The 26,519-nt window shown below is 36.8% G+C and overlaps 1 protein-coding gene and 1 long non-coding RNA gene across 4 annotated transcripts in view; both read right to left on the reverse strand.

Moving 5' to 3' along the window:
• Positions 1 to 25,953, reverse strand: part of xkr4 (XK related 4) — a 109,807-nt gene extending 83,854 nt beyond the window's left edge. For 2 of the 3 annotated variants that reach the window (NM_001012258.2, NM_001077752.2), the window contains 1 exon segment: positions 24,844 to 25,953. In NM_001012258.2, coding sequence (NP_001012258.2) covers positions 24,844 to 25,529 — 686 coding nt within the window. In that variant the 5' untranslated portion in view covers positions 25,530 to 25,953. 3 annotated transcript variants of the gene reach the window in all.
• LOC147837112 (uncharacterized) lies at positions 7,298 to 12,087 on the reverse strand. Its single transcript, XR_015478537.1, has 3 exons — positions 11,992 to 12,087; positions 11,570 to 11,891; positions 7,298 to 9,961 (listed from the first exon to the last, which is right to left on the reverse strand). It is a non-coding gene; the product is annotated as an uncharacterized LOC147837112 (long non-coding RNA).
• Positions 25,954 to 26,519: the final 566 nt, after the last annotated feature.

Consider the following 26,519-nt stretch of genomic DNA (forward strand, 5'->3'; position numbering starts at 1 on the left):
ATATTACATATTATTATATTTCCGTCTGTCTAGTTAAACAGCTACAGACAGCAGGCTCTCAGAAATGTTATTGCTTACACACACATATATTAACAAGTAAGCAAACAAGCACAGTTTGTTTTGGCAAAACAGAATAACGCAGGTAATGGAGAACAAGCTGCAATGTCATCAAGTCGATGTCTATTGCCATGGAAACAGTAATTGTATGATGTCCACCAAGTCTCTCTTTCGGCATCTTCAGATTATTACTCTGTTTCTGCTGCTTTACATCATGTTGTGCTAGTAACTGTGTTTTGATATTTAAACTAACACATGCTGAGAAACATTATTTCAGTACTGCAAAATGGAAAGGCAAATATGCTACCAGGGTACTTTAATGTTTTATTAACATTTTACATTAACAGCTTACATGTCTGCAGTACACTAGCTTAAATACAGGCTTACACCTGGTGTTCTACTAGACAGGTTGGTCTTTATGGAGTTATTTTGTTTGTACGTGGATTGCTTAACATAAACTATATTACACAATTGTACAAAAACTATATATGTCAGATATTCAGCGTTCCATCTGTCAGTCAACCAACAAGAATCTATCCCTACTCCCTCACACACTTATTCTTTTCATAGAACATGAGCGATTCTATGCAAATGTTTTTACCAAAATAATGAAACACTTTCTACATTTTTTTGTTTTTGTGCAGGCTTGTATTTTAAAGTACTGTAAAACTACTCAAAAATGTCCCTGTCGATGTTTTCAAACAATTATATTGGATTTACCAAAGTCACACACGTGCCAATTTACATCCGTCACATCCATAACGAAGCCTTTCTTCATAAATGCAAAAAAGTAAAATAAAATAAAATCAATAATTTTTGTTCTATAGTGAGCCGACTCTCTTATCCTTTTGATTAGCATTATTTCTTTTGGGTTGTGCAGTTTAATTCACAGAATTTCTACAATGTTGCACACTGTAAACTCGCAGACTTTTTTCCTCACACCCATAACACGTTTATTTTCCTCATTTAAATTATAAAAAAAAAAAGTTTCCAGATTGATATTTTTTTAATCCCATAACTCTGTGGTTAGTTGTTTTAAAAATATAATCAGATATTATGTTAAAGTATTCATATTCCTTCTCTGTAAATTTATGTGTTAAGATTTTACTACAAATGTCACATCTATAATGCTGGAATTGCTCTGCTCACATACTAAAGTTCACTTTCCCTCCATTAAGAATACAAAACACACAACCTCAACAAACATTCACTAATTAAAGGTGCAGTAGGTGATTGTCTTCAGAAACATGTTTGTTGTTCTGGTTGAAAGTCTCTTCACATTCCAATAGTAATGATCAAAGTAAATTATCTAAATGTATTCATATGTATTTTTTTATTTAGGGTAAGGCATAAAACTAAAAAAATGTTCATCCAATTAAAGAGTCGAGTCGACATCTCTCATAATTCCGATAAGTAGCTCAAACTGTCTGTCAGCAAATGTAGATTTGAATAGCTGAACAGCCTTTTGTACGCAGCTCTTGCAACTTGCAAGTTGAAATCAGTTTTGTTGCTCAATATTTTTGTAAAAATCAATCCTTGATAAACAAATCGTTCAAATAAACAGAACACATTTGAAATCCTTTGTAACAAAATGCTTGTCTAAATTTTCACTTTTGATCAATTTAATATAACATTCTTTGCAAATTAAGTATTTTTTTATAATATTACCAGCTCATAACTTTTGAACAGTAAAGTACCATTCATTCACAATAGCTTAGTGCTTCACTTTTGTTCAACAGAGATACAGTTTTTACATATATTTCTCAGTTCCAACAATAATTGGAGGACCCCCTGAAGGCTCATGTTTTAAATTAAGGGAATCAAATTACTAAGGCAGTGAAGCTCATTAAATGTCTCTCCAGCTTCTTTGCCCACTAGGAATCAAACTAATAGATATGGTTTGTTAGTAAATGTTAGTTAAAGGAAATGCATGGGCAGAGGGCAAGAGATGGTTTAGTATTTCTGCAACTGAGCTATGTCTAATTGGATGGGGTTACGGTGCTAGCTTGCTTATGACAATCCGTCCATTCTTCCTGACTTACAGTGGGTCTTGCAATCCAAGAGTAACTGAAGTGGAAGAACTTAGCACCTCAGAGTCTTTTAATGGCCTACTATACTTCAAGCAAATACTGTAATCACTTTGTGTGACATCATTTAGAACAAAAAAAGGCTAAAACCAAACATCCCAGCTGAGTTAGAGGTACTTTCTGTATTATTTGTACAGTTCAGTAAAGCTTAAAATTGCTTGTCAAAGTCACCTTTCCATTATATTGACGTCAAATAGTGACATTTATTCGTCAGTCATGGCAACCAAAATCAAACGTCTGTTAAACGTCATAGTAGTAACACAACATCAAGCTGTAGCATCATTAGACAATGAATATTTGGTTGATTTTAGGTTGGACGTTGAACAATGACACCAACCTGGCATTGGGTTCTGACATCAACTTGATTTTTATATGAAAAGATGCAATCTCCCCATGACGTTGGGGTAAAATGTCAATCTGACGTCATGTTGACCTGCAGGGAAGTCCTGTGCCAGCAGGGAAGTCATCGCTTTACCACAGGATGCATACCTTGCATGTAGCTAACATAGTTTTGAGCATTTATGCCTCTGCATTCTCTCTGTGTTGCTCTGCAATTACATTTATCTTTTGTTATTGTTATAGAAAAAGAATTAAAAAGAACAAAGAAATTTACTCACATAGGGTCATTATTCTGCATCTTGGTGGGTGTAATCGTTTAAAATATGAACACTTTTCAGGTTGTATTTATATCTTTTTCTCTTTCTTTCATACACACACACACGCACACACACACACAGGCGTCACACCTTTGATGTGGAGAGAGCTTAATGGAGTGAGCGTACTGATATTTTTCACTTGATTTCAAGTAACAGATCAAATGAGGAGTGATGGGCCATGGAGAGAGCTGGGCAGAGAGAAACATCCTGATGCTCAATCTTCACACACACACACATACACACATACACACATACACACACACACACACACACACACACACACACACACACACACACTGTAGCGACTGTTTTAAAGATCACATGAAGACACCGGTCAATCTATCGGTATATAGGTGTCTTCAAAGGTAACAGACATGAACTAAAGACCATAAAATTTATATTTTTAATTTATTTTGTTTTTGCATAATGTTTAATTTAACATCTTGATTAAATTTTAGATTTTTACATACTGATAATCAAAAAATATGTGGCCAAAAACCGACGAATGGTCAAGACAGGCGGGCGAAAACATCAGAAACAATAAGTGAAGTTTATTTATAAACAAATTTCAAGAGGATCACGTGCTTATGATTGTTCACAGCTGTTCCAACTTTAGCTAATGACTAATTATCCTGTCAGACGATCCTTAACTCACTATAAATAACCAGACTTTTCTTATCTCAATATCTTCGTCTTGAAGAAACCCCCCCACGCAACCCTGCTTTCCCTCCTTTCAAACGGGCGACACGGTGGCCAGTGATTAGCGCTGTTGCCTCACAGCAAGAATGCCCCTTATTTAATTCTCTTCCAAACCAGACAACATTTCTGTCGGAGTTTTGCTCGTTCTCCCCGTGATCGTATGGGTTTTTCCCGGGTCCTCCGGTTTCCTACCACAGTTCAAAAACAAGCACCCTAAACAATTTATCTAAAATAATTTAGCCAAACTCTGAGTACACCTTCTCAGCATCCATATCTGACACTTCGCTACAATAAGCAGGAGGGGGAGTCATCGAGATCTACCTGAGCTCAAACTCCCCTCTCGCCTTGCAACAGGAGGGAACCCAGGACTCGAGGATCTTATAAGCTTAAATAATATTTGATGACAGAAATTTAAATTTGTATAGAAATTTCACATTTGGCTTAAAAAATGACAATGCACAACATTACTGACATCCTATTCTCAAGAGAAACATCTGAAAAGTCTCCATCCCAATCCACTGCAGCCAAGAAAAGACCTGAGCTTTCAAAACTGACACAAAGATGGTCATTTATAAACGTCCTTTCTATAAATCTCCGGACTTATTTTCAAAGCTGCAGCTCTAAAAACAACTCATACTGGAGATTAAATGGTGTTAAAATTTAAGCTGGATAAGAAGAGAAACGCTGCTACATTCTACACATGTTGCGAATGATCCTTGCGGTTTTGTGTTAGTGTTTTCTGGTCACATTAAGCAGTGAACTAGTGAGGGAGAACACCACACACCGCCTGAGCATTACAGACAAGCCAGAATGTGGTAAATAATGCAGGAGGTGGCAGTCAGGTCTCTCACAGCACGCAATGTTAAATATTCATTCAAGGTGGGCAACCTGCGCCAGGCCTTGCTTGTGTTTGTGGCATTAGAAGGATCATTCCCTTGTCACCACCTTTCAGCCAAACAAAACAGAGCGTTTCGATGCAAACACGCACCAAGAGTGAGCATATAAACAACATCCACTTGGGGCACAAAAGAGCAGCGTTTACAGTTCTTCTCAATTTCTGCCGAGTCAACAGATGACCTGACAAAAGTGAGGCGATAAGAAACAAATTCATTAAATGAGTAAGATTTATCTTTCCTGTCGGTACCCTGATGTTCATCTGATCGCCATTCACAAGCTCATTTCTCTGAGAAAAGCATCCTGAAGTCAAATCCCAGAGGATGTGGAGAAGGTAGGGCACAGAGCAGTTCATTATTGATCTTGGCTGCTGAAGGGGGCTCAGTTTTGATTTCGCACTTATTTTCTAGCTCAGACGAAGGCAAGGGCTGTTAAAGGGTTAGTTCACCCCAAAAATGAAAATTAGCCTATGATTTACTCATCCTCAAAGCATCCTTGAGGAAGATTTCTTCTTCCAGTTGAATTTAATTAGAATGATTTTTTCTTAAATGTCCTGGCTCCTCTTTTAATCTGTATATATATATATTTTTTTTTTTCAACAGTCCAAAACAAGCCCAACAAACCACATCCATTCATAATAAAAAGTGCCTTATGAGGCTCCCGGGGGGTTGCAAAAGAGGTCTCCTGCAACGAATCAAAAAACTGTCATGTATGATAGTTACAAGAGCTTAAAATAGCCACGACATTATTTTAAATAACTCATTGAATTCAACTGAAAGAAAAATTTAATATAGGAGGGCAGGGTAATTAAAGACAATTATAATACACATTTTGTCACTAATGGCCTGTTTCCACTGAGTGGTATGGTACAGTTTGTTATGGGTCACCTTTATCAGGCTAGCGTTTTCACTGCCAAAAAGGTACCAATACCAGTCGCTCAAGGAAATGTCAAAGTAAAGCTGTACGGGTCGTTCAGGTATCACATGAGAAGCACTTCTCACAAAACAGATGCTTTATACACATAAATACTTGTGTATGAATGTTTATTACTTTAACTGTTAATTAACTGTTCTATGAACATGATTTGTTAATAACTGCAGATCAATGAGCCTACTGTAACATCTGCAGTTATACAAAATAAATAAATGCTACATATATGAACACATACAGATGATTACAGTCTCCAATTTGTTACCAAAACAACAGGCAACATATAGCCCACAGTCAGTGCAAACCTCTCATCTGTATGTTTAATCTTCACCAGCACATGTAACCTCTGTTAGAGAGTAATTCCGTCATTACGAGTTTATAATAGTCCAGAAGGTGATGATAATAGTGAAAAATGGCAGTTTGTTCATGTTTTAGGTTGCTGAAAGAATCTTTTGTTCCTTCGTTTTTTCAGGCTTCTCCTTTTCTAAAAGGATCAGATGTCAGAAGCATTTTAATAATCATGCGCATGATATTATCTTCAGCTCGAGAAGTTTGTTATTTCGAATATAGATGCGCACACCAGCTCTCTCGAAAGTGAAGTTGCTCTTGATTTAGACGGCATTATAAACAACAGGGCACATAGTGGATTCTGCTATTCTTCTTGGCTTTGTGGCTGTTCATCAAGACGACGATGAGGTTTGTTTGAGCTCGGGACGACCAAGGTTTGTTATTATATGTAACTATTATTACGGTTAATGTCTCGGCTGTGTATTTAAAAAATGAAGTTATAAAAAAACTTTGTTTTTATACTCCTGGCTTGTGAAAGAGCTAGTGACTTTTCTCTGTAATTAAATAGCATTCAGCTGCAGGCCTTGCTCCGCCTTTTGGTAACCTTTTTACTGTGCTAGGTACCCTTTAGAAAAGGTACCCAAAAAAGTGGTATGGTACGGTTCACTTTTTGGTACCTTTTGACTGTGAAAACCACCATAAAAGTGTACTGAACCGTACCATACCACTGAGTGGAAACGGGCCATAAAGCTGGTTCCATAAACCTTCAGCATGTCCGTTCAGATGGAGCAGCATTTACTAAACAGAGCCAAAGTTCACTGACAAGCTATGCAAAATGGCCTAATGACAGCAAGGTAATTGTATTTGTGTAGATTTTTTTTTATGTAGTCCCAGCAGACACACAATGTCATAAGAATTTAATTTTAGGTTAGATTTAGGTCGCCAGCATCTAAGGACAATATTATTTTCATGTCTAATAACAACATAAAATGACGTAGATATTCTGTTGATTTTAGGTTGTGTTGGAAAGTGCCCAAAATCCAAAATCGAGCCAACATCTTAAACCAACATCAAATTGACATCAAATAAGGACATTTATTTGTCAGGTATAGAAACTAGAATACAAAGTCTAACAAGCATCATATTGGTAATGTCCACACAACGTCTAGCTGTAACATCATTAGACCTTGATATTTTGCTGTTGTGTTGGAAAGTAACCAAAATGCAACATCTGTCCGACACTGGATATTGACGTCGGCCTGACATTGGGTTCTGACATCAACCCCCTTTTTATTTCCAAACAAAATGTAACAGCCCACGATGTTGGGGTGCAACGGTGATTTGATGTCATGTTCACGTCCTGTGCCTACCACGGTAAAAGCTGCATGTGAAAATTTCCCACATACTAACATGCTTTTATTTCAAACTCACTTCATAACTTTAGTCACGTTTGAAATAAATCCTTCTGTCAGATGATTCCATAGCAATGAATCAATAAAAGAACTTAAATGTTCTGTTTGTAATGATAACAGCTTTGCTCAGTCACATTTGTGATTTCATTTCAATCAATCCTCCAACCTCAGCATAGAATGTCTTGAAAGTTATTAAATCAATCATTTTTATTTTTGAGTAAAGTAAAACTTTACATCTAGGTGTCATTAATGTTGAGTCGCAAACAGACTTTTTCAGTATTACAGGGTTCAATAGGGGCCATCTACAGATCATCTTTCATGAAACTACATTCCATTCTCTGTCATCTCTGTCATCTGAATCTGTAGCAATTTCATAGGCTATTAAAAATGGCTTGTTTTAAACTCCAGCAATCAGCAATAATTCTTCACCACCCACATACATAATCAGGGCAGATCAGTGTATTCAATACAATATTAAACACGAGTCAATAAGCATTAAACCACAACAGAGGCCATAAAAGCCTGTAAGCAAGTAGATATGGTTTAAATTGCAGGCGCATAATGAGGACCAATTATCATCTAATCTAGATCGCACATCACAACTAGAGGGAGCAAAAGGGGTATATCGGTAGATATCCAATATCAGACTTCATATCCCTCCACAGAAAATAATACAACCTTCCAACATTAAACAATGTCAATAAACCAACTTGAGGAAAAGCATGTTTAGAGGCCCACTCATACCAGCAACAAAGATAATAATACCTTATATTAGAATTCACACCAATATGTAAAAAATGTTTTAGAGCTGGGCGATATTGCAAAAAAAAATTATCATGACATTATTTTTAATTTCATTCGATATTGATAATTATTGAATATTGTTTTTTTTACCAATACATAGGAACAATACAGGAATATTAAGATTTTTTATTTATTTAACCACTTTAATTTTATTTACCAACGTTACAAAGACGAATAGTTTTAATAGTCAAAAACAAAAATATTTAAACAAAATATCTCAACTCTTTATAATAAAACAAACATTAGTGTTAAGGAGACTCTTAAACTTGATAAATAAAAAGCTACAAAGTGTGTGCAATGTGAAAATGCTGAACAATCAAAGCAAACTTTAAAGTGTGAATAATAATGATACAGTAAACATTAAACAAATTATGATAATCAGATCTGAGCTTTCAAGTAAAGGAACCAGCCATCATTATTCAAATACATAATGCAGCATAACAAATTTTGAAGTTGAATGACTATATTACCCCCTATGCCAAAAAAATATTTCATCTTTCAGATGGAGATCTAGTGGCAGGGATGCACAAGAAAAGAAACCAAAAAGCCACTCTGGTGACATTTTTACATCCTTATTTTACGGACAATTTAGCTCACCCAATTCACTTATAGCAATGTCTTTGGACTTGTGGGGGAAACCGGAGCACCCGGAGGAAACCCACGCCAACACAGGGAGAACAAGCAAACTCCACACAGAAATGTCAACTGAACCAGCAGGGGCTCGACTAGCGACCTTCTTGCAATGAGGCGACAGTGCTACTCACTGTACCACCGTGCCACCCTGTGTTTAATATATACAGCCAAAAAAAGAAATGAATAAATAAATCAAGGGCGTAGCATTACAGTTGCATGGATGCAGGGGACAGGCCCCCACCAATATCCTTTAATTATTGAAATGTCCCCACCAATAATTTAATCGCTTCCGAAACAAAATAATGCCCTATCGACTCTCATTAAGGTAGATGAAAGGGTTAAACAAATCCCCGTTTTCTACTCAAGTGAGCGGGTATACGGTAGGTTTAGATGTTCACAGAACCAAAACAGCAAGGAAATTTTCCATTCAGGCTTATGGTGCAAAACTAGTCCAATCAGGCTTATGGTGGACATAAGAAGCGACTTTTCAAAGAAAAGTGTAAGTCAAGTTTGCTACAAGTCCACAATTAATAGTAGCCATGACCGTCAAACTTAGTTTCAATTTCAGCCTCCACAAAGATTATGAAAAAGCAACAATGAGGAAACAATGGTTATTGTGTCATATGCCTCCCCCTTCAAGTTCATGTCAACTTACACTAACCCTAACCGCAAACAAACAGTTTACTTATAATCTACTGAGAATTAGTTGGCATGTCGATGCAATGTAACTTAAATTCAACAGAAGGACCATCAAAACAAAATGTGACCCAGGATTGTTACTGGCGCAATCGAATCAGTTTGTGCTTTTAAGCCTTTAAATGGCGCCATCTCTGTGATGTCATAAACATAAAACTGCTTTTCAGTTTCTCTTATCTGATTGGATGTTGTGAGCACATAATTATTTTCCCATAACTTGGTAACAGCCAGAACAGTAAATAGACAGCAACATGGCGGCCATATCAAATTATGAGGTTAAAAGAAAAAGTTTGTTTCTTACATCCTATAAGCAGACAACACAACGAAAAAAATGAAGTGATTTTTTTTGCAGTTTGCTGCCCATTTGGCAAGTCAGCCACATTTTGTTCAATAATTTAGAACTGCAATAAAATACCTGCACAATTTCCATACTGCTCTTTTTCTTTGCATGACACTTTAAATTTTGCTTATTTTACATTTATTGACATTGACAATTATTTAAAGTTTAGATTTTTTACACATTATTTAAAATATTTGGCTTTTTTTTGGTGGGGCCAGTGAAAATTTTGGCAGGTCAAGTAAGAATGTGAACCACTGGCCCAATCAAGCCAGTAAAAAAAATCCTTGGAGTTGAACTCTGGAACTTTTGCAGCATGCGACATGCTTGATTTAATGATATTTTCATAAATAAGTGAATTAGATTTATTTAATAAACGTTTAATTAAACGTTTGATTTTTTCAAATGATAATAATATCTTAATGATTGAAAACAATTCAGAATTTTTTTTTTTCACGTCATCTAGTACTACACTGTAAAAAAAAAAAAATCTGAAAAAAAAAGGTCAATTGACTGGCAGCTACGGCTGCCAAACAAAAACCATAAAATTACGATAATATTTCTTTGTTTAAATAAAGTGCAAAAAAAAATAAATCTACAGATATTTTCATTAAAATATTTACAGAGAAACACTGTTATTTTACAGACTTTTCCTAGATTATTATGATCAAATCCATTTAATAAAGTTACACAATAAGAGTTTTACAGAGAAACACTGTTATTTTACAGACTTTTCCTAGATTATTATGATCAAACACCATCAATAAAGTGACTGCACTAAAAGTTCAAGAGAAAACAATGTTATTTATTTATTTTTTTTTACAATTAAACACCTTTAATAAAATGCCAAGACATGCTCTTGGTCGTAATTTAACAGTTGTATTTTGGATCAAAAAAGTTTAGAAAAAACATCAAACGAGATACAACTGATTAAAAATCTCACAACTATAACATTACATTTTATTGAATAGTATTACTTTAAAACATGTAGAGGTTTAAGTTGTATGAAATAATTTAGTTCCAAATCTTAAATGAAACTGTAACATGAAGGGGACCCTGACAAAGAAGTGCAGATTCAAATGCAGGTTTATTACACAGAGATGGTCCGGTAAGCAAAAGTCAACACAGGGGCGACCTGGAAACAGATGTATGCAGGGAATCCAGAGTCATGGTCAATTAACAAGCACATGATCAGTCCTGGCAGCAAACAGCGTAAACAATTAACAAACAAAGCAAGGCCAAAGAAGAGAAACGCGTTATAATGTTCACAGTAGCAGTATAACAAGACTATGCAATTGGTGCGTGCGTCCGTGCTGCTTTTAAAGTGCATGTAATCAGTTCATAACCATCCTCCGACTATGTGTGTGCAATCAGCGGAATCTGAAACAGGTGTATGTGAGCTCTCTTAGTGTGTAACTTTATTAAATGGATTTGATAGTAATAATCTAGGAAAAGTCTTTAAAATAACAGTGTTTCTCTGTAAACATTTTAATTAAAATATCTGTAGATTTATTATTTTTTGCACTTTATTTCAACAAAGAAACTTTACCTTAATTTTATGGTTTTTGTTTGGCAGCCGTAGCTGCCAGTCATTTGACCTTTTTTTAATATATATATATATATATTTTTTTACAGAGCAAGTAATTACAATTTATTACTTTAATTTTACGTAATTTTAAATGTACTTAAAAAAACAGGAAAAATCACTGTAAATAATACGTCAATTTTATTGTATAAAACAGACACATTGCTGTAATTTGTCATTAATTATATAGTACATAAAATAACAGTCAAGCTGTTAATTTACAGATAATGTTTGTAATTTTTACGAACTTTTGAATATAATTTAAAATAACAGAAAAAATACTGTATAAATAATACTGTAATTTCCCTGTATAAAAAACAAAATTGTCGGTAATTTGTCTTTAATAATAAAGTAGCTAAAATTAAAGTCAAACGGTTAATTTAGAGAGATTATTTGTCATTTTACTAAGTTTTGAATATAATGTGAAATGACAAAAAATTACTGTAAAAAATTTAGAGATTTTTTCTGCAAAATTAGGGGGTTTTTTTTACAGTGTATGCTATACTGTACAACATCAATCCAAGCGGGAACTTTTCTAGAAGCCTTCAGTCCACTATCGTTTCCATTCAGGTCCTCTTCTGAATAAATATACATTACAGATGGCATCATTTTGAACTTGTTTGTTTGTTAAATGAGCCGTGCTTACATTTTTAATTGCATTTTCCAACGTTAATTACAATAGTGAGGGTGTGAGAAAGGGTGGACTGCAGGGCTGCATCTGGTGAGAAGCCTCCTGAGCACCAGCTCAGAAAAACAGGTCATCAGCAGCACCAGCACACGACGACACACTACACACAATGCAGGTGCAGGGACCTGTCATGACAAGTGCATTTGTGGGAAAAACAGACCAGATTTATGATTCGGAAATTAGAATACAGCTATTTTATCCACCCAGAGAGATGCTGTGTCTTACTTGCATCAGCCCCTGATATGTAGTCATCACTTCTCAGATTAATAAAAGCAAGAATGTGTCTTGACTCTTGAGAGATGACACGGATTTTTTACCGGCCTACAAAAGAGACAAAAATTCAAAAGGCGAGTACAAAGTACTTTAAATGTCTCGACTGACAACAGTAAGATTTCATCAATATTTATCAATAGTGACAGGAGACATAACAGCCAACAGGCTTTCACAGAAGTGTGTCATCAAGCCCGTTCAAACTACACAGTTTTTTTACAGACACATTTATGCTGTTAAATTTGTTTCAGATAAATGCTGAATTTTTGTCAATACAAAAATAATATGTAGCACAGCTCTGAAAGTGAAATAATATCCTCACTTTTAACAATACTGATAATAAAAAAGCTATGTTAAATTAACATATTATGAAGATTTAAGCTGCATGTGTGTAAATGAAAGCTATATGGTTTGAAAATGAAGCTAAATGTATTCATAATTATAATTTTTTTAAATCTATTAAATTAAAATATAAAAATTATTAATATTATCAAACTGACTAGGAGGACTGTGACAAAAAAAAAAAATCCCCAAAATCATTCATTCATTTTTCTTCGGCTTTATTCAACAGCGGTCGCCACCATGGAATTAACTACCAACTTATCCAGCATATGTTTTATGCAGCGGATGCCCTTCCAACTGCAACCCATAACTTGGAAACACACATACACTCCCATTCACACACATACACAACAATTAGGCTTACTCAATTCACCACCACATGTCTTTGGACTGTGGGGGAGACCGGAGCACCCGGAGGAAACCCACGCCAAAACGGGGAGAACATGCAAACTCCACACAGAAATGCCTAAAGTAAAATAAGTAAACAGAATGCAGAAGTATAAATTAGGCTTTAGGGGCCATTCAGACAGAAGGAGTGTAAAAATGTGAGATGCAAGACTCAAGACTTTAAAATCAAAACCTTCACCACCGCCGGAATGTTCTTTTGTGTAAATGCAAAAGGAAAATTGACGGAAAAAACATGTACAGAACTGATGTGCTGATGTCTACACCGGCTAATCAGAGCATCCTATTGCAGATGACGCATTCACATCCATGCTGTTTATAAAAATAAAAGCTTTTAAATCCTTTTGAAACTGAACCATGAGAATCTGTATTGCTGCACCTCTACTATATTCACGCAAGAACAGCTAGTAATTGAAAACAAGTTGACAACAGACCTGCTCTGCATTGACAGAAAATGGATGGATGCTGGCATTGAGAGGATTCAGTTTTGAAGCTTATTGAATCTTAAATATAATGCACAATTGTTGTTTTTCTGTTGTTTAAGGAGAAGATTGGAGGAACATTTTAATACAGTTTTAACCAATTTTAATATACAGACATAGTCTCCTAATTATAGAGGTTTATTTTCCATTAGGCGACGCAGTGACGCAGTAGGTAGTGCTGTCGCCTCACAGCCAGAAGGTTGCTGGTTCTAGTCTCAGCTGGGTCAGTTGGCGTTTCTGTGGGGAGATTGCATGTTCTCCCTGCGCTTGCATGGGTTTCCTCCGGTTCTTCGGTTTCCCCCACAGTCCAAAGACATGCGGTCCAGGTGAATTGGGTAGGCTAAAAATTGTTCGTAGTGTATGAGTGTGAATGAATGTGTATATGGATGTTTACCAGAGATGGGTTGCAGCTGGAAGGGCATCCGCTGCATAAAACGTATGCTGGATAAGTTGGCGGTTCATTCCGCTGTGGGGACCCCAGATTAATAAAGGGACTAAGCCGAAAATATATGAATGAATAAATATTTTCCATTATTCTATTTATTTTGTACTTAAGTACTTACAGTTAGTGTTTTGTCACATTCAGACTGATATTGTGATACTAAACACTTCTACCTGGTCAAAATAAACAGAAAAAAGCTAACTCTGGGGATTTGCTGCTTATTCCTGTTGTACCAAACCACATATGCACTCTCAGAAATAAAGGAACGTGAGTTGTCACTCTGGTGATACCTTATCAAAAGATACAAATTTGTACCTTAAATGCCCATATTAATACCTCAAGGGTACATATTAGTTCCTAAAAAGTACAAAAGTGTTTCTCTTAAAAATTTTAGGCACTAATGTATACTTTTAAGGTACCAATATGGACCCTTTAAGTACAAATGTGTACCTTTTAAAAAGGTACCACCCCAGTGACCGCTCGCGTACCTTTATTTCTGACAATGTGGAACCCAGCCTGATCTCACAAGGAAACATAAGTATTTTATGTTTTGCCAGTTTAGTGGCTAATTTGTACGAATTCATATGTACAAGTTCAGTCGAACGAAAACATAATATTTTAAAAAGGAGGCATGGCACCTAACGCCGCCTCTAAACCCAATCGTCATTGGGGGATGAGCAAACCCCTGAGTACTAAACTGCACTAACGAGATTGGACAAATTCATATGAATTAGCCACTAAATCAAAAAGTTAGATTGTGTTGATTGAACCATTACTATAAAACCAAGGAATGTACCAAAATGGGAGTTCTGTGTACCATTACACCCCTAGTAGCCACAGTCTAGCAAGAAGTTCTATTTTTTAATATACAATTGAAGTCAGATTTAGCCTCCCTGAATTGTCAGCCCCCCTGTTTATTTTTTTCCTCAATTTCTGTTTACGGAGAGATGTTTTTCAACACATTTCTAAACATAATAGTTTTGATAACTCATTTCTAATAACTGATTTATTTTATCGTTGCCATGATGACAGTAAATAATATTAGACTAGATATTTTTCAAGACACTTTTATTCAGCTTAAAGTGACATTTAAAGGTTTAACTAGGTTAATTAGGTTAACTAGGCAGGTCAGGGTTGTTAGGCAAGTTATTGAATAATGATAGTTTGCTCAGTAGACAATCGAAAACAAAATAGTGTAAAGGGGCAAATAATTTTGACCTTAAAACGGTTCTTAAAAAATGTAAAACTGCTTTTATTCTAGTCAAAATAAAACAAATAAGACTTTCTCCAGAAGAAAAAAAATATTATAGATAAAAATGTAAACATATCTTTGCTCTGTTAAACATCATTTGGGAAATATTTACAAAAGGAAAAAAAAAATCAAAGGGGGGCTAATAATTTTGTATTACTGCATTCTTCTGAGTTCTATCACAGCTTCGGTAGCAAAGTCTTCAGCAGCTTCAGTGAAAACAGCTGTTCTGTGTTTGTAATGGAATGAAATGACCTCCTGCATGTCTCTGTGGAATCCCTGCTAACAGCACCTAAACCGAGCTTTGTTAAATGTTTGATTTGTCGGAAGGCCCGATGTGCATTACAGTTCAATGGAAATTAAATTCTCACTACAAGTTCATAACTTGGCTGCAAGCAAGCACACACATCTGATCTCTCTTACCTCTCTTGTGAGAGTCACTTCAAGACACCCTGGAGTAATATTTGTTCTTTAAGAGACTTTAACTTTAATACAACCAAGCTGAAGTCATCCCAATCATTTCCTTCTCATTTTGTGATACTAATAAGTGTGATAATAAGCTCCTCAAGCTTGGCTTACTCAATAAGGATGACTATATTTTTGCTTTGTTGGTTGTTCTCTAGTACAGAGTGTTTTTTTCTTCCTTTTTATGTTTGCTTTTGTTCATTGTGTTGTCATAAGTGTTACTGTATACAGCTGCGTGTGTTGTTGAGTCATTTAGATGTATCTGTTTTGATTTGCTTTGAGTGTAATTCATGGCAAGTGCGATGTGATTAAAAACATCTGATTATTAATACTCGGCTGACTGGTGTGTTGACATCTTTCAGAGAACGCACTTCACAGATCTCAGCTCAAAATAAGAGCAGAATTAAACGAGCGCTTATGAAATCAGGTGCACTCTTCTGTATGCATAAGTGTGACAGCCTTTTTTTTATTTGATCCTGAAGTATAAATTCTGGACTTCAGAACGTACGTAGACCCTCTTTGCAGATACCCGCTGCCTTGCTTTTAAATTATAGGCTAGATGTTGCCTTCACTCTTGCTGACAGACAGTGTGGGTGAGAGCATTGGTGACATGAATGGAGTTAAACAGAAATGGACTGTTTTAGCACTGCCATTTGTTTGCATAACTATACATGAAATCACAATCATTGGCATAAATCTCCATGTTTAACATATTATGGATATCAGGGTTGAGTTTACTGGAGAGCTTTCACTTGGAAGCCTTTTTATAGGAGAGATAAGAACCCTGTTTTATGGCTTCATCATCATACAAGCAGTTATCATCCATCTTTGGCAATGTTCGTCAACAATAGAGTCCAACACTGTTGATGTTTCTGTGTTGAATCAATATTAATATTAATAATGTGCTAGATAAGCAAAATCAACGGCTGTGAAGTGCCTGTTCACTACTACGAGGTGATTTCAATGATGCTATTGATTAATTGGAATGTAAAATTTTGCTTGAATTTTATGTTTGCTGGTTTTTTACTTTACCAAACATTACAATTAGACACATTGACAATGAGAACGTTTACATAAAAAACAATAATACGATTTTAATATGATTAAGACAATACTTTGATTAAGAGTCTATCATGTAAATGTTAATCCGACTAAGGTCGTACTTGAAATAAACAGAAGTCAAATTAAGACGAGTACTAGTATTCCTATTTTAGTCACATTATTGAAGTGCAGTACAGACATGCAAACACTGCAATCAAACTATTACCGATTTATAGTACTTTCCGCTACATTTTGCAATGACGCTCTGGTGTTCAAGCAACCGACGCAAGAGGCCATAGTCTTTAACCTCCTTGTTAGAGCAACCGGCTCTCAAACAAAGATTGACCGGTTCGATTCCAGCTCAGAACGGGATGGCTGCAGTAGGTCTGGTTGGTTAAACGTGGGGGCTTGTCCAGGATAGGAGTGAGGTTTAGGGGCGTGGGTGGTACAGAAGCCAGCTAGCCAAGTGCAAAACAGGTAAACCTCACTCTGACCTCAAAAGGTGCTCTAGCAACAGATGCTAGGGGCCATGGTCGTAGCCTCCTTGTTAGAGCAACTGACTCCCATACAAACAATCGCCGGTTCGATTCCAGCTCAGAACGAGATGGGTGCAGTAAAGTCAGGTGAGTTACATGAAGACCATGGCCTCTAGCGTCTCTTGCTAGAATACCTTTAGAGGTCTGAGGTTTACCTTCATAGCACTTAGCTAGATGGTCTCTATTACACTAACCCGTTGTGACCTCAAGAGGTGCTCTAGCAACAGACGCTAGAAGCCATGGTCTTTACCATCTTTGTTAGAGCAACTGACTCCCAGCTCAGAAGGGAATGGATGCAGTAGGAACGGTGGGTTTCATGTGGGGGCTGGTCAGGGATGAGAGTGAGGTTTAGCAGAGACCAGATAGCGAAGTGCTATGCAGGTAAACCTCACTCTTCTGATCTCAGGAGGTGCTCTAGCAACAGACACTAGAAGCCATGGTCTTTACCCCTTTTTGTTAGAGCAACTGACTCCCATACAAAGAACTGCCAGTTTGATTCCAGCTCAGAACGGGATGGGCACAGTAGGACCGGTGAGTTTCATGAGGGGTTTGGTGTGGGATGAAAGTGAGGTTTAGCAGAGACCAGATAGCGAAGTGCTATGCAGGTAAACCTCCCTCTTCTGACCTCAGGAGGTGCTCTAGCAACAGACGCTAGAAGCCATGGTCTTTACCCTCTTCGTTAGAGCAACTGACTCCCATACAAAGAATTGCCAGTTTGATTTCAGCTCAGAACGGGATGGGCGCAGTAGGAATGGTGAGTTTCATGTGGGGGTTGGTCTGGGATGGGAGTGAGGTTTAGCGGAGACCAGATAGCGAAGTGCTATGCAGGTAAACCTCACACTTCTTACTCAAGAGGTGCTCTAGCAACAGATGCTAGAGGGCATGGTCATTATTGATTTACATGGTCATTACTGATTTAGTACCTCCGACTTTGTTGTGGGGGCATGAATGAAAAGTTAGTTCATGAAATGGCAGAAGTGGCCTGTTGCTTGAGACTTTGTATCCACCCTCATCTGTTTGCATGCATAGTGTGAGTAATTAAATGCAGTTGAACTTGTCGCAAAAAAAAAAAAAAAAATGAAATGCCCAAAATCATATATGGTGAAATGACAAACACAAACTGTTGAGTGAAATGCTGGTGGAAGCTAGCGTCCAATCATATCATAATGACATAAGTCGAACTATGTACTCTAACATGTAAAACGTAGCATGAAAGTAATATTGAAAGCAACTCATGTAAACACTTTAATGTTATTGTTTTCTTTTTTTAAATTAAGACAAATAATTTAATTACTGATGTCCATGTAAACGTAGTCAATAAGACACCAAGATATATAGTTGCATAGATAAATTGGCCCATTGACATGTCCACCATCTTGGAACAGGTAACAGCCGCAGCAACAGTTTTCAAAATGCTACAACATTACACAGTCTCTGATCATACAAAAAAAAGAGATTTTAATTCTCAAAGAAATTGAATAACTTTCATAGGTTTTAAAATAAAACATGACCTACACAGACAACAAGGTGTCCACCTCTGCTGCCCCCACTAACCCTCTTCCAGGACCCTGCTTAGCTTTAGTAGTTGACCATGTGAGAGCTGCAGAGAGCTGGCTGCTGGATAAATATGCACAAGTCATTGCAGACCACAAAATGTATCAAATCCATTTGAATATAAAAATGTTATATTTTAAAATGATATGGAGGAGATCAAGATAAGAATTGGTTAGACTCACTGTCAAACTGTAAAAACTATCAAATGAGCTCTCTGAGCTTTTAATACAGAATACAGGGCACACATAGAGCTACAGTTGTAGATGCACAGCCAAGCTCTAAATGTTTAAGTAAGGTGGAGGCTTATGAATAGCAGACATTTACTGTTAATATTATTAAGCGCTTTGCGATGTTGAAGAAAAGTGCAATATGTGATAGCATGATATATAATGCGATATTCAATAGAGTAGACAATACAATATTTAAAATGTTTATCCATCCCAATATGTTTTATATTATATCGAAAGTATCACAACTTCTCAAAGTGAACATAGCTATGTTTTACTGTTGCACAAAACAAATGTGACATCTTAACAATGTTAACAAACATAGATAAAACGAAGATTGTACTCCACTGCTATATCAACCTGAAAAAAACCCTTGAAATGAAGTTAATTCCTGTCTTATTTTTGTAAACATGGATTATTTATTTGGTCAAATCAAATCACTTTTATTGTCACATCATCAGCAGCACGTGTGCTATGATAAGTGAAAAGCTTAAGTGCTGGCTCCAGACAGTACAAAATACAGTGCAATCTACAGACAATGACAGTGCAAAATACAGACAGTGCCAAAAACAGACAGTGCAAATACAACGACAGTGCAAAATACAACAGCATACTGCCAAAAAAACAAAAAACAGGACAATGTAAGATTGACAGCGATATGTACAATGAAAAGGTGTGTGGGGTGTGTTAAGTGTTCATCAGTCTGATAGTCTGAGGGAAGAAGCTTTCCGTCATACACTATTTCAGCATTGATACTAACATGATTACAGATTTTTGCCTTTATGTTTTATGACAATACAAACATTGACCACATTAGGTGTGGTACACTTAGAGCAGGGGTGTTCAATCCTGTTCCTGGAGATCTACCTTCCTGTACAGTTTAGCTCCTACCCTGATCAAACCCACCTGAACCAATTAATTAGGACCTGAAATCCACTTGATAATTACAGACAGGTGTGTTTGATAAGGGTTGCAACTGAAATCTGCAGGAAGGTAGATCTCCAGGAACAGGATTGGCCACCCCTAACTTAGAGCATAAGAATATTTTAATATTAGAATATTTACCAAATACTTTAAAAGTAATTTTTGTTTGCCATTTTGCACTCACAACAATTCACATTCTTTACCAGATGAGTGGAAAAATCTGGTTAAGTACAGGCGTGGATTATAACCCCAGCATAAAGCCTGAGCACACCCTGAGCGCACCCTGCATGACTACAGATGCTTAATGCTTTATTCAGACCCACATGCATACGTATACACAGCATGCAGTCAACAACAAGTGGCAAGTATACAATTGTTTGGTTCATGCTCATTTGCAGTGCAGTCATGTAGCTCGCAATCAGCAGGACTCCACATGCAGGAACAGAGATGAAGAGCTTTCAAAATTATAAGGGATTAATTAATTACAAGTAGTTAAAAAAATTATCTTGCAAGACATACAGTATAGAGGATATAGTGTGGTTTATATTTAGATACTCAGGAAATGGGTATGAGAGTCAGGACTGATTCTGACAGATCACTGAAAAGGTATTTGGTTTGCCAGGAGTTAGACATGTAAAATCTGCTTTATTTCCAATTTACATGTTTGCATATCATTTTTATTTGAGCGCTGATCATTTTAGATTAAAAATAAACAGAAATTTATATCAGTTAGGGATTCCATTACATATATATATATATATATATATATATATATATATATATATATATATATATATATATATATATATATATATATAATTTTTTTTTTTTTTTTTTTTCATTTAATTAAAAAAATTACGCTTTAATTTAATTTACCTGGACTTTTTCAGTAGTAATTTAATACTAAATGCTCAGCATTTTTTTAAAAAACTGAATAGTACGATTATTTTTTTAGTTTAAAAATCTGTTATAACATAGTTAACATTTATTGACTTTAATTGGGCAGCTTCCATGAGAAAATAGATGGTACAGAGGACACGGAAGTGAGTACTCTAAATTACTGTTTTACAATGGTTAAGATCACTTCTAAAACTGCAGTGATTGTGGTAACAATCTGATAATTGTGATAACCAGAGCAACTTCCTGGGATCTTGAATGTTGGGCATCTGTTATTTTTCCCCACACTAACATTAGAGTGACCAAAGTCTCACTACAGTTTACAATTTTATCTAAGTTGCTTCAAAAAACACACTTTCAAAATGTTGCCATGTCTAGGCATAGGCCAGTATAAGATTTTGATGGTACGATAACCTTGAATAAAAATATCACAGTTTCTCGGGAACCCAGTATTGTGATTACTGCTTTACAATTTGTTATTATGTACAATATGTAAAAAAAACTTTTTCCCCTTTGAACACAATATATTTTATTTTGGGAAACATTTGAAATATTTTGGAACAGTAAACATATCAGGCTAAATAATTCAAATAAATGATTGACTTTTGCTGTCTTCATGTGTTTCACAAACACAGATTTCTTTACCATTTAAACAGCATTTTTGGATATTTTTTCTGCTAGAGATTCTGTTGTCCTAAAAAAACTTAAAAAAAAAACAACAAAAAAAAACCTAAATGAAAAAAAAATTGTACACATACTTTAGGAATAGTATTACCAAATGTTTTGGCATCTTTAAAACCTTGAATTTTCCAAACCACGGTATACTTTGAAAACGATTATCGTCCCATGCCTAGCTATGTCCACATAAAGTACCTGTGAAATAACAATAACGTTTTTAGATGTATCAGTATGTTAGTTTTAAGAATATATTTAAGCTAGTGTCTTCCAAAACAGTGATCCAACTTGCATTTAGAGGATAAAAACATCCAAATCTTGCAGTTTGTCACTTACACCTATGGATCAACTTTTGTTTGACATCACCTCATACCAATCAAATGCTCTCTAATATCTGCCATGTCCTACCCCCTTCAAGACACTTCCAATTCCATTCTCATTGCTTTTCATTTTATGTTTTTGAGCTCAACTACTCTCAATGGCAAAGCTTTAATAAAAATGAAATACTATATGTTGTTTGTTTGTTATTTGTTAATGGGAGTAGCTACTCGATGGATTTATCTCAGTCATCACCCAAGCTCCCGAGGTCCTTCATCAGTAGGTCGTGTGCACAAATTCAGGCACTGTAAGGGCAGTGATGAGCTTGGTTCACTACACATTGGGACACACTGAGTGTGACACGAGGACGTCCTCATTGTACAACATCAAAACTGGAATTTCTAAACAACAGCAGAACCAATCGTTTTCATATAATAATGTTACTACGTTTTTAAAAGTGCATTACAGATAAATAATTAGATTGTTTCATTTACCAGCATTATTTCAACCATTGAACAATTATTGTTCCTAATATACAGTATTTAGCTATATTCATTAATGTAATTTTTTATACTTTTTTTTAATTAAATTGAATGATTTGGGCCACACAATTCATATTTTGCTCTTCCAAACTTCCGTTAATGGGGCGCATAATGCGTATCGATGCACCCTGATTTCCGTGAGAACATTTCAGTGCACTGGAAGAATTCTGCAAATGAGACAGCACTTAAAATGGCTGACTCCCTGATCAGTGAACTGACTATTGAACAAGGGTGCTGATTGAGACACACCCTATGGCTACTCGATGCCTTCCTGGTTCAGTTTAGATTACATCAAACATAAAATAAAAAATGCACATTTCAAAGCACTTCAAACAATGTCTTTTAAGCATCTTTGGGCTGAAGCCATCCAATTTATGGAGCTAATAAACAGGCAGCTGCAGGTTGCGGGTTTAAGTTTATTGTGGGATTATTGTTCCTTTTCTATATTATAATCTACGGTAACACTCTATTGTGATGGTCCATTTGAGTATTAGTGGACTCTCTGCTTAATATCTGTTGATACTGCTCCTTCATCAGACATTTAACTGACTATAAGAAACTTTGTAAGGACATGTCAACTTACACTAACCCTAACCCCAACCAAACAGTTTACTTATAATCTAATGAGAATTAGTTGCCACGTAGATGCAATGTAACTCAAATTCAACAAACGGACCATCAAAAAAAAAAAAGTGACCTAAACCTACCCTGTTTTTTTGTGATTTCTTGCTCTGTAAATACAGAAAAGACATCTCTGCTACACATTTAATTACATCATTAACAACTGTTTGTTCTGTTCAGTTTTGTACACACTGCACAGCGTTTTTGTAAATGTGGCTGTCGCTACCTGCATTTTTCAAGAATAAATCTGATTGTTAATTGCTGTTGTCATTCTTGGAATTTAGTCAATTGTGTGTACACAAAAGGATTAAGCTCTAAAAGGTGAACTGGCAACCAAATCTAGCTTCAGTGCCTAAGTGGGAAAAATATGACAACAACTGCGCAGTTCTCAGTAAAGTCACATAGTCATACTTTAATGATGTGGAGACACACAATGTATGATGACATACATTCAAATATTGACTACAATGGGAAAAATAAAGAACTGTTTCAGAACGCCATGATTCAGCACATAGATGAAAAAAGTTGCTAATGCATGCGAGATGTATTCCTTTGAATTAAAGGTCATATGTAAGTGCTTTAATAAAAACTGTTTTCATGCAACACAACAGTTAGGGTTTCTCATTCTGAGAGGGTTTTCCCTCCACATTACTATAGGAAAACATCATTATGCATACACCAGCAGATGACAGCTAAACTTAGACCTTTCTTCGCCTTCCGCAATCAAACAGCATTTCTGGCACTCAGCCTGACACAATTCCTTTGTTGAATATTGAGAACTTTATTAGCGAAGCAAGCTATTTTTAAATTGCTTCGCTTTGTGAGACGTCCCCAGACTGGTGAACCTTTTGCACAGTGCCACGTGCAGCGCATGTCTCAACAATCCTCCCCCTCTGAGAGCACACAACCGCACAACCGTGTCAGCTTCACTCCCGTCACCACACACCATGTGACACCACCAGAATGACACCGAAAAATCTCAGAAAAGGAATAAGTTAAAGAAATGATCCTTCCAAATCAGAGAAAGCCAATCCATGTGAAAAAAAAAAAAAAGATTGGGCTGCAGCAGTGTGGTTGTGGCCTAGTTTTGTGAAGTGTGCTATTAAGTCATTCCATTCAGCTTTCCCACTGCTGGCTTTTATTCAATTAGCAACTCTCGCAGAGCAACATTCTTCAAACTCAAAGTGCAATGGATACAAATACATGAGGAGAACCCTAAGCAGTAGATTGCATCCATTCTAGCCACATGTGTAAGTAATGACAGCAGCGTGCAATTTCATAATGGGGTCTTTAAGGCTAATCACAACGTACCTCGTCTATGCAATCACTATTAGACCACGGCTTTGATGGCCTACTTCCAATACAGCAATTGCCCATGCTTTACAGTTTGGACAGTGTCCAAACACAATCCTCGGGGTCAAAGACTTTGAGTAAATGGAATTTCACTCTATCAAACATACTGATCAAAACTCATTCAGGTTTCTGAAGACCACGATGAGCTGAGTCTGTGAAGCCGAATATGTTTTGGTGATCCTTTTCATTGTTTCCGTCACAGATGTAAGTGTTAAACTAAAGTATTGACCAGCAATACAATTCCATGTGTGAGCCACTAACCTCACACACTGTAAGATGCCACTTGGGAAATATTTGCAGCTACTTTTCATACAAGATGATCAATCATCCACTAATAGCCTTTGGATATCTTTATGAGGTTTATTCTCAATTACATAAATAATGGATGCTAATAGAAAGAGTCAGTGAGTGCCTATAACTCTCACGAACCGTACAGTCAGTCAAGCTCAGTTCAATCCAGAAATCATTCTGTTAAGTCAGGTTATCTACAAATCAAAAGCTTCTCTTATTGTGTTGCAATCACACTGTGATTAGGAGGTTAACAAGATGTTAAATCAGCTCTCCAGCCTCCACAGTGTGAGTGTAGGCCTTAAACGTGTCTACCAGTCCAAACTCAAGAACAAGCTTGTTCAACCACACTGCTCTAAACAAAATACGTGCTGTGGGGAGTAAATAGACGACCCCGCTCTTCAAACCTCAAGTACCATTGACAATAAAGCGCTGCTCAAACTCACCTCCAGATTTGTCCGAGCTGTAGGATGTGAATGACGGACTGCAAGAGCCAGATACAGAGGGAACAGGACGCTGAGCGTGTCTTACTAGTCCGGGCTGCGGTAGCGCTGTTGCTGCTGTTGCTCGTGGTGTTGCTCTTGCTCGTCGTGGACGCCTGTCTTTGAGGCGTGGACGGGTGGGCTCCAACGTCTCCGTGCGAAGCGGAGCTGCTAAGGAGCTTCCCGTCCATGTGAGAGCAGCTCGCCGTTCCCCCGCCGCCTCCGGAGCTCTCCTCGGTGCTGAAATCATGGACGAACCATCGGAAACTGAAGACCTGCACCGAGAACGAGCCGAGCACCACGAAAAACAGCGTTAGCCCGAACCACCAGTAGTCGCGGCGGAGGTAATAGTCGACAGAAAGCCAAATATCAGTGCCCACATCCGCGAAATAAACCGTCACTGCGGCGAGGATCCACAGACAGTCCCAGACCGTGTATTTTTGCTGCTCCCTGCCAAGGCGGAGACATGTCGAATTTGAGCCACAGCACCGAGACTCCCCGTTGACGAAGTCCGCCTCTCCGGTTCCAGAATCCGGCTGCGATCCCGGAGCGAGCCCTTGAACCGAACCTGAGTGATCCGAATTCTGCAAAGGCGTGAATGCTACATCGCTCTTCTTCATCTTTAGCACCCCGTCGGATTTTGCGGCCATTGTAGCAGCTTTGTCTTCCCACCGTTTTCGCGTCTTCTCCTCGGCTTCTCTCTATTCCAGGCGAAGAGACACTGGGCTGGGCGACCTCCTCTTCCGCCAGCTACAGCGCCGCCTGCTCATAACAAAGCAACACTTCCTTTCGGTAGCGGGTACGAACCATATGCTCTCCCATGGCTCCTACTTAAAACTATGACATCATTGCTTTGCAACTCTTCTTCAGGCGCACGTCGCGGTCTTCGATATCCAGCTCTTGCAGCGCAGCCTTTGGCCAACTCCACGGCTGTGCAGATAATATAGTCTACGGCAGCGCTATATTAAAGATGTGCCCGCTCGGTTGCTATGGCATTTGTAAACGTGCGTTCCACCCTACATTGAACACACATGTCTACGCCGGACGCAGGCGGCCAGTCAAAAGTAAACAGCTCCTATAATAAATATTAGAACTCGCTCGTGGCTGTATTCTTTTATTTCTCACACACTGCACTGCACACCTACTGTAGCCACTTTATTATTTCCAGACCATCTGAAACCAAAAAATTAAATTAAATTAATAAATAAAAAACGTAAAAAATTCTGGTCAGCTATTTGAAAACGTTTATCACATATAGAAAAACAATTGGCTTACGAATATAAAGTCTAAATACTAACTAATATTAATAGATAATAACTAATAGATATCTTTAATTTACAGTCGAATATATTTAAGTAATAGCCCACACAAGGGGTAATACAGCTTTAAATAAAATAATAATAATAATATATATATATATATATATATATATATATATATATATATATATATATATATATATATATATATATGTGTGTGTGTGTGTGTGTGTGTGTGTGTGTGTGTGTGTGTGTGTGTGTGTGACTGTATATGATTTGAGTAAATGAATATTAATAATCTAATAATCATCATGTATACAATTTTTAAAAACATATAGGCTATAGCGATAGCTCTGAAATAAGGCGATCACAGCTGATTGG

This window comes from Danio rerio, chromosome 2 (assembly GCF_052040795.2).
Source record: "Danio rerio strain M-AB ecotype USA chromosome 2, GRCz13ab, whole genome shotgun sequence".
Classification (NCBI taxonomy): Eukaryota; Metazoa; Chordata; class Actinopteri; order Cypriniformes; family Danionidae; genus Danio; species Danio rerio.